Source organism: Colobus angolensis, unplaced genomic scaffold (genome assembly GCF_000951035.1).
Source record: "Colobus angolensis palliatus isolate OR3802 unplaced genomic scaffold, Cang.pa_1.0 Scaffold257, whole genome shotgun sequence".
NCBI classification, from domain to species: Eukaryota; Metazoa; Chordata; class Mammalia; order Primates; family Cercopithecidae; genus Colobus; species Colobus angolensis.
The window spans coordinates 2908502-2918572 of record NW_012115788.1 but is presented as its reverse complement, the minus strand read 5'-3'; the positions used below and the strand labels follow the sequence as shown (position 1 = coordinate 2918572).

General features: G+C 37.3%; 1 protein-coding gene across 2 annotated transcripts in view; it reads left to right on the top strand.

Annotated features, from left to right (window-relative positions):
• The window catches only part of RORB (RAR-related orphan receptor B), a 190607-nt gene that overhangs the window by 122155 nt on the left and 58381 nt on the right, over positions 1 to 10071 (top strand). For both annotated transcript variants that reach the window (XM_011947024.1, XM_011947025.1), the window contains exon 2: positions 9630 to 9715. In XM_011947024.1, the coding sequence (XP_011802414.1) occupies positions 9630 to 9715 (86 nt within the window). The remainder of the gene's footprint in view (positions 1 to 9629; positions 9716 to 10071) is intronic.

Here is a 10071-nt window from a genome sequence, read left to right as displayed (position 1 = left end):
GGGCATTTAGTGCTTTAAATTTCCCTCTACACACTGCTTTAAAAGTGTCCCAGAGATTCTGGTATGTTGCTTCTTTGTTCTCATTGATTTCAAAGAACATCTTTATTTCTGCCTTCATTTCGTTATGTACCCAGTAGTCATTCAGGAGCAGGTTGTTCAGTTTCTATGTAGTTGAGCGGTGAGAGTTGATTGTTCTTAACGTACTCCTTACTTGTCTTTGTTGGACCATCTCCGATGCTCCTAACTACCTCCAGCAAAAGAAGCACCTCTGTGCAATTCACTTTTTTGAAAAATTAATAGACATTTTAGCACCACTTTAGGTTTACAAAATAGTTGAGCAGATAGTACATAGAGTTCTGTGCACTCACCAACCCCCAGACACAATTTCCTCTACTGTTATTTTGCATAAGTATGGTATACTTGTTAGAATTATAAACCAATACTGATACATTATTATTAACCATTTATTCTTTGTGTTGTAATATTCTATAGGCTGTGACAAATCTGTAATGACGTGTACCTGTCATTACAGTACTGTACAGAGTAGTTTCACTTCCCTAACAATTCCCTGCCCTTTACCCTTCATCCTCTTCCCCCACTCCAAACCCACGGCAACCAGTGATTTTTTAAATTATCTTTATAGTTTTGCCCTTTGAAAAATATTACGAAGTTGGAATCAAACTGTCTTCTTTCACTCAGTGATATCCATTTAAGTTTCCAACATATATTTTCTTGGCTTAATAGCTCTTTTTATATTGCCAAATAATGTTACAATGCACAAATGTACCACAGTTGGTTTGTCTGTTCACCTGTTGAAGGACATCTTAGTTGTTTCCAGTTTTGGGTAATTGAATGAAGTTGCCATAAATATCTGTGTGCAGGTTGTCATGTGGACATAAGTTTTCAGTTCCGTGGTAAATACCTAGACACGCAATTGCTGGGTGGTTTGGTAAGACTATGTGTAGCTTTGTAAGAAACTGTCAAACTGCATTCCAAAGTGAGTGTACCATTTTGCATTCCTAGCAGCAACAAGCAAGCATCCCATTTGCCCTGCATCCTCTCCAGCATTTGGTATTATCGGTTTTTTAATAGGTTTATAGTGGCACCTCATTGCTTTTAATTTGCAATTCCTTAATGACATATGATATTCAGCATCTTTTCATATGCTTATTTTCCATTCACAAATCTTCTTTTGTGAAGTGTCTATTCAGATATTGCCCAATTTTTGAATTTTAAGAGCGCTTTGTATATTTGGGATTCAAGTACTTTATTACATACATGTTTCACAATATTTTCACTCAGTCCTGACGTCTCTCCATTCTCTTAACGCAATTTGATTTTCAACATAGAAAAGCTGTATTTTTTTTTTCATTTTCTGAAACGATATTTTTTGCTCTTTTTAAATTATTCTCCAAGGAATAAACTCTGCCGGGTCATTCTAAATTATCTCTGAGACCTGGTTTTGTGGTGTGCCGTATCCCTGTCCTTCAGTGAAGGTGATGCTGTGTAATCACAAGCTTCCTGTTGAAGGTTTTAACTAAATGTAGTCTAGAGAAAGGGGTTTAGGAAAAAAATAAGGAACTAAAGAGAGATGAGTTTTATTTACTGAAGCAAATAATTCTGTTTCTTCTTTTCATAACTGGATAAAATGAGCTATCAAGTAGAGTACATGTCTTCATATAGAAAGCAAGAGATAGATAAAGTTCTCTTCACAGAGAGGAGAGGTTTGGGAACAGAGATCCTGAGGGGTAAATAATAGAATGTATTGCTTTCCTCTTTTTCAGAACCTCTCAAATGTTATCATGTATATGAATCACAGAGATGCTGTTACAACCCAGATTCCTTTTTTTTTCTTTGAGACAGAGTCTTGGTCTCTCACCCAGGCCAGAGTGCAGTGACATGATCTCAGCTCACTGCAACCTCCATCTCCCAGGTTCAAGTGATTCTCCTGCCTCAGCCTCCTGAGTAACTGGGACTACAGACGCACACCACCACACCCAGCTAATTTTTGTATTTTAGTAGAGACACAGTTTCACCATGTTGGCCAGGATGGTCTCCATCTCTTGACCTGGTAATCCACCCGCCTCAGCCTCCCAAAGTGCTGGGATTACAGGCATGAGCCACTGCGCCCAGCCACAACCCAGATTCTTATAGGCCCAGGGTAGGAGCAAAATGCTGCATTTCTATCAGGTACCCAGGGAAGGCCAATGCTACTGGTCAGGGACCACACTTTGAGTCAGCACGTCTCAGGACAGCACACGACAGATGAGAGGAATGCCGTGAATATCTATCATGACCCTTGAACTCTGTGTTAACTAATCTGCCTCAATGAGACAGGACAGCTTTTCAAATGTTGCATTTCCAGAACTACCGTGAATCGCTAAAATGAATTCATTGCTTGGTTTCAAAAAACTGCTTGATCTTCCTTACCTTTATCAAAAGAAGTAGACTTTGTACCATTCAATTTTCAAAATAGAAAAACTGTATGTTTTTTAACCTTCTCAAGAGAGCCTTTGTCAGTACTGAGTATCCAAGGAGCGAGCTAGTTGCCACAACCACAAGAGTGAGTGTACAGGAGAGGGAGGTGTCATTACCAAGCATTGCTAGAATGTGGAGAAAATGTGGGTGCAGGTAACAATCATTAAATCTGCAAAGGAAGCCTGGTACACTGGGTGTTAATTACAGTAACGCAAGATATTTCAGGAATATGCTGTGTTCTCTTTTTTCTGCCTTGTCAGTTAGTGACCAGAGTTTTCTCTTTTTTTTTTTTATTTTCTTCTAACCTTTCACTTATCCTACTGCCTTTATAATCCAAAGGAAATGCCTAAAAGGCAAAAGCAGAAACCACTTTTCCAGAATCCAGGAAAATTTTAAATGCCATCAATTCTTACATTAGCTAAAACTGTGGCTACCTGGACATCACAAAACAGTGCTTCTCAGACTCGAATGCTAGCCTCGGGATCTCATTCTAAAGCAAATTCTGATTCAGCTGGTCCTGAGTGAGTCATGGTAGTCTGTAATTTTACCATGATCCCTGGCAATGCCAATGCCACAATTCTGTGGACCACACCTTGAGTGGTCATGGAAGACATTCACTCAACCTGAATAACATCAGGTTCCATGCACAAATTATCCCATTATAATTAAAATGTTGACAGGACAAGAGGAATTTCATGGGAATTAATTCCTAAAGTATGAGTTTAAAGCCACTGCAACTTATAAAGTGATTTACTTTGTTTACAAGGGGAATATTTAACTTATCAGTATTTTCTCTTAATGATTATACTAATTGCTGTCATTATGTGTTGGTCTCGTGTTCTATTGTTTCAGTCCTCTGGGGAGCGAGCAAACAACCTTTCAGGGGTAAATGTTCACATGTAAAAGATAAATCAGCCTCTATTGCGATAATCCTACACATGATGCCTTTGAAAATGATATTCTTTTGTCATTATCATATGGTAGTAATTTTTTTCTTAATCTAGCTTTCAATGATAAATGGTATAGGGAATTAAAATAATATAAAGCTAATATAAAATCAAATGTATCTTGTAGTTATTTGGTAGCTATTGGCCATTGGAACAGAAAATTCACACAGCCCACCACCCAGAGTATTACAGGGAAGACCCCAGGTGCTGATAGACGTGAGAGTATTATAGTAGAAATTAGAGTACACTGAATTTCATGCACTGTATTGCATATTTAGGCAGGAAGCTGATGTTGAGATGCCCTCTGCACTGATGAGATACACGTGGGCACAATCCAACGACAGGAATCTTTTAGAATCACCACCTTCTAGCATGGTATACGGGCCGAAGTTCAAGACTTTTGTATTTGTCCTCTGAGGATCTTATTTTTCCAAGTTCCTATCCCATCCCAACCTTGGGGCTACTGTCTGATGAATCACAGTTCCAGTGGAACTGGTTCCCAGGGATACCTGCTGCATCACAGACCTTCGGGTTTGTTATTAGGTGACATCAGAATATTTTGTACCTAATAGAGATACTTATCAGTCTGCCAGTGAGAGAGGGAAAGAGTACAAACAGAGATTTTAACTTGGATTTGTCGCAGATGGTAGATGAGATACAATTTGGGTAGATGAGATACAACTTGGGCTACTGAGACCATCTGCAAAAGGATTTTTAACCAAAATAGTCATCTTTATTGGAAATTTCTACATGTGTAAATTGTGCTTTACTCAGACATTAAGAGATTTAATTGCACTGCCCACTTTTAGCATAACTGTAAAAGTATGGGAAACAGAAGCTGATAGGTGAATCCAATGTTCAGGAATGTAATCTGTGTCGAGGAATACAGTGTCCGGTGTCCAGGAATCATAGCCAGGTCAGATGTCCTTAAGGCAAAAAAAAAAAGAAAAAGAGAGAGAGAGAGCAGAAAACAAAGATGCTACAAGTATAGCCCCAAAACAAAAGTGAGAAAACAGAGAGAGAAATACTGTTGACTCTTTAAAATGTTCAGATCTGACCTGTCCCTGAGTTTTTCCACCTTCACAGGTGATTTATATGGTAGAGAAAATTCCTAGCTAATAACTTAACTCATTTAATTCCCAATGGGAGCCTTCTCATGTACAAGAATCACTTGGGGGCCTTTTCCAAAATATATATCCCCCACAATCTCTAGTTCATTCGCTTTACCCCAAATATGAAAAATCAGATCCAGCATGGTGGCTCATGCCTGTAATTTCAGCCCTTTGGGAGGTCAAGGCAAGTGAATCACTTGGGGCCAGAAGTTAGAGACCAGCCTGGACAACATAGCAAGAGTCTATCCTTACGAAAAAATGTAAAAATTAGCCAGGCATGATGGTGCACACCTATAGTCCCGGACACTTAGGAGGCTAAGATGGGAGGATCCTCTGAGTCTGGGGATTTGAGGCTGCAGTGAGCCACAATCACACTGCACTCCAGCCTAGATGACAAGGTGAGACTCTGACTCAAAAAAAATTAATATTGCCTCTTGCCTCTTTTATAAGAAGGAGTATATCAAATCTTGTGGTTATGCTGAAATAAATAAAACATTCAGAACTACTTTAAGGAGTTACAAAAATTCTCCTTTAGACACAGTAGAAAACAAAGTATGATCTTGTCTCTGTCTTCAATTAATTTAAAATGCCCAGAATATAGGAATGGCCAAGTTGAATTGTAAGAGTTGGAATGGTGAGAATTGAGAGCCATAAGAACAAACACAGTAAAAATGTTTCCTCCAACCAGAAAGTACGTGAAAAGTCTATTATTATCACCATTCTTAATGGATGCTTTTAAGAGTTAAGGTATTTTGTTGCATCAAAGTGATACATTTTCTAGTTAACTAATTAGCTGGATTAGTTTATATAATCTTAACACCTGCTGTTACTAGCAGAGGTTCTGAGGGGGCAGAACTAAAAATATGTGTATTTTGATACGCAGAAAGAAGTGAAAACATGGTAGATTTGTGCGAAGTTGTAGCAAGGAACTCTAAACAAAGAAGTAGTTTTCAGGGGGAACTCGGGGGACAGAATTGCCACCTTCAGAGGGGGAAAGAAATTTGGTTTATTCCATAGTTGTTGAATAGGCTCTGCCTGCCAGATTGCTAGATAGTAAACTAATTGTACTTCATCAATTGTTCTAATATAAAATAAAGCAGCAAATTATTTTAAATTTTTCATGACACTCTTTGACACTGTCAGAATATTGTTTCAAAAAAGATAAAACTATATAGCATTGATTTTATAAACAAAAATATTAGTTAATACATAACATTTTAACCATAGCCTCCACAAAGGATTCCAATAGAAAAATGTAAGTGAAATGAATATCTAAGAAATTGAAAAATATGAAAAATGAATAAACTTCACTAGAGCCATCTCTCAGGGTATTTCATTTCCTCTAAGTTTGTCTCTTGGGGAATACTATTGTTGAATAAATCCATGAGTCAAGCAAAAGTACAAAAGTCAAACTCTTTCCTCAGTTTCCTTCTATTACCTTTATTGTAACAGCTGGTGAAGTCCAAACAACCAAATCCTCCCAAGATATTCAGCTGGAAGCCGTAGTCAATAGCATGTCACTAGATCTGTATTCACTGCAAGACAATTCCACCAGAGGCTATGCCTGTTATAATGGCAAGATATTTAGAAATGGCAGGCATTGAAGCAATAATGGGATTTGTTGTTCTAATCAGTTTGTGAAATGCTGTCCAGAAGATGTGCTTTATAAAATACATAGTATAGGCCAGGTGTGGTGACTCATGCCTGTAACCCCAGCACTTTGGGAGGCTGAGGCAGGCAGATCACAAGGTCAGGAGATCGAGACCATCCTGGCCAACATGGTGAAACCCCATCTCTATGAAAAATACAAAAATTAGTTGGATGTGGTGGCGCACACCTGTAGTCCCAGCTACTGGGGAGGCTGAGGCAGGAGAATCTCTTGAACCAGGGAGGTGGAGGTTGCAGTGAGCTGAGATTGCGCCACTCCACTCCAGCCTGGCAACAGAGCAAGATTCTGTCTCAAACAAACAAACAAACAAACAAATAGTAAAAACTATAAAGCTGTAGCTCAGAAGCAGTTTATTTCCTTAGAAGAGAGAAAAGAATTAGTACTTAAAATGACTTTAATCTACCTTTACCTATCATAAACCTCAGATGATTTACTCTATTGCATTAAGTTAAAATGGTCACAGATTTCCAAACCGATAACCCCTTTCCACACACAGCTGTACACATATACCATTTTGAGTGACTTACTTCTCTTTAAAAATGCTGTTAAGATGTTTATAGTTCTTCAGGATTACATGTTGAGCCAGGATTATAAATATGCATAAATATGCAGATGCTCTATCAAATGTTCCTTATCTCATTTGTATTTCCAAAGTTGTGTAAGATAACCTCTGTGGCTTTCAAAAACATCTTGTCACACCCCGGGGGGCAAATTATCTCTATTTTCATTTCCTTTAAAGTTAGATCATTTTATAATTAAAAACTTATTGAAGCAGATTTTCCCCACGTGTAAGCTACTCCCTGGGGAGTAATTTATGCAAAGAGAACCTTTGACTTAATATTATATAAGCCAAAAACCATACGATGGATACCTGAGGTTTTTAGTCAATTTTGTAATTGCTATAAACAACCCAGCATTTGAAAAGTTATTGCTAAAAGAAAAAACCCGTAGTACAAATGACTTGCAGTGTCATTCATTAGATTATTTTTAAATGAAAAGATCTTTGATAAAGGAATAATAATGTGGCTTGTCATATTTTGTGTCCAAAAGTTTTAGAAAACCAGTTAACAAGGATGATTGATGCGATGATGATGATAACGAAGACTAACATTTCCTAGCTCCTTACCATTTTACAAGGTGCTTCTACGTAAAATATCTATCTGATCCTCACAAATCTATGAAGTTTGTCAGTTATGCTTTACAAACCAGAAAACATAAGATCAGATATTTTATCTTGGCCGTGGCTCCAATCATTAGCAGACTAAGGACTGGAGTCCGGAAGGACAGAATAGAATAACATCAAATCTCGTAGTTTTCTCCTGTCACAAAATCTTGAAAACAAATACTAGCTCATGTAATCTAAAAGCTCAAATAAAAAGAAATGAAAAGAAATGTATACTTAGTCTCATAAGTATTTTAGGTGACTTTGTTTCTTCTGAGGCTGTTTGTCTTTAGCTCTTCAGCTGGAGCTATTGGAGAAATACAGGAATTTAAAACTGTAAGCTTATTTTGTCTGTGTGGAAGTCAGAGAATGGTTACTGAATGAAGTATCAGGATATTTAGCTAATTTCTGGTTGTCGATTCCCAATTCAACTCAAAAGCAGAACTTAACCTGGATCCTCAATTTTTTCACATGAATAATAGGCACATAACACTGAGGTTTTTTGCTTACAAATACGATTTGAAATTTCTGTGAAATATTTACTTTTTAAAAAATTTTATGTACTACCCTAAAGCTAAGTATCGTCTTTTTTAAAAAATGTAAAATAATAAGAAAAAGAGGGCAATGTCTTGCATTTATTTGTTTTGTATATTCAAGAGTGAGAAACTGTAGAAAAGCATCCAAGTGGCAGATTGATATACAAAGCATTTTGAAGTATATTTTGCATAATTATTTTAAATTGGAAGAGGAAATAGCAGATCTTCTAGTGTGTGTAATTTTAACAACTCTTAGAATACTATCAGACATAGGAATCACTACATTCTAAATAAATTTTATCTCATGGATTCATCCATAACCTGTGTGCTGATTATTTAAAATCATCTTACCAAGAGGTTCTATATACAGGACATTACACCAAATTGCACACATAGAAAATAGAAATCCCATGCCCCACCATATTCCGCCAAAGTAATTGCCTTACCACTAACCCCATTTCTGTCAAACCTACTACTTTATCTCAGCCTCTTGGCTAGGAAGCTAGGAGTCACCTTTGACTCTCCATTTCCACGTCTGTTCCCTTTTTAAATTATATAATCTAGCTTTTGCCTTTGAACCATCTTTCTATTTATGTCTTCCTCTCCATTTATCCTGCCACTGATATAATAAGCCATGTTTTTATCTCCTAACACCCAAGTTAGACGTAATCTTTAGTTGGTCTTCCGCTTGTTTATGGGTAGCCTGCCAAACTCACCTTTCTAAGGAGAGTTACTTTCATCATTTCTTTATCCTGTTCACTTCGTTGATTCCTTATGGCCAGTGAGATCAGGCGAAAAACCCCGCTGCCTAACCCCAGGAACTCCATAATCTGGCATCATCCTTCTAGCCAATCATCTGACCTAAATTTGCATTATAGCCAAGTTATTGTCTCAATGATCACAATCCACAATCATCCCAGGCCTCCAATCTTTTTTCATTTCCCTTCTGCCTACAGAAATGGCCTTTGCCTTTCCCTTCAGCCTAACTAAATCCTGCACAATCTTCAGAATCAACAAAAATGCCTTCATCTCCAATGAAACGATTTCAGTTTGTATTGAATTCAAATTTGGTACCCTCATAATTTATCCTGATTTCTCCTTGTATTAATTTTATTTTATTAATTGGATTATTTGTATAATTAGCATATCTTATCCTCCATCAACAGCCTTTATTATCTTAGAGAACATATACAGCATGCTCAATAAATATTGGACTGATTTATTATTGGCATTTTTGTAAGTAAATATCCAGCCACACAATGTATAAAGCTACCATGAACTGCCCCCATCCCATAGTTTTGCTTTATTTATGTATTTATTTTAAATATCACTGAGATAAGGCCTTGTGAAAGCTCTCAGTAACTTAGTGTTTCAAGTGCAAAATAAGAAAAGAAAAGCCGTGGGTTCAAAGGCTTTTTGAGTCCCACTATTTTTAAGGTCAAGTTCACAAAGGAGAAAACAGTGAATGCAAGACTTTGGAAAACTGGTTTCTGGTTATATTTTTTTAGTTTGAGAAAAACAAAGCAAACAATGGCAAAGAAATGTACTTTGACTTAGAAGAAGTTTAGGACAGCCATGTAAATACTAGTGGACGACTCCCATACCACCACCCACACCCAGTATTTTCAAATACAAACATCAAGGCAGAGATAGATGGGGAGATAGGAAGAGTGAAAGGAGAAAGAAAACTTTTGTATGCTCAAAATGTGTATTTTCTCCTTTCAGCACAAATTGAAGTGATACCATGCAAAATTTGTGGCGATAAGTCCTCTGGGATCCACTACGGAGTCATCACATGTGAAGGCTGCAAGGTATGGGACTTTCAGACCGCACGGTTCTGTATTTGCCTCAGGCATCTGTGTACCTCACAAGACGAGGTGACACCTTTTTAAGGAAGGCTTGCTAAAGGATCCTTCTGCCTGCTGCTGACATTCAGGAATTCTCGCGTGGTGGGTGGGAGGGTTGATTTTCTGTTCTTTTGCCTTTTACCTTTTTGTTATTGTCTAACTGGTCAGCAGCTCTTTAAAAATGGATTCATATTTAAAACTTTGAATTATTCACATTTACAGAGATATAAATACTGACTCTTGCTGTTTTAGCAGTATTGTCTCCAGTAAATTCCAAGGCACTTACTACTATATGAAAAAACTAAAGGTTAAAATAAAGA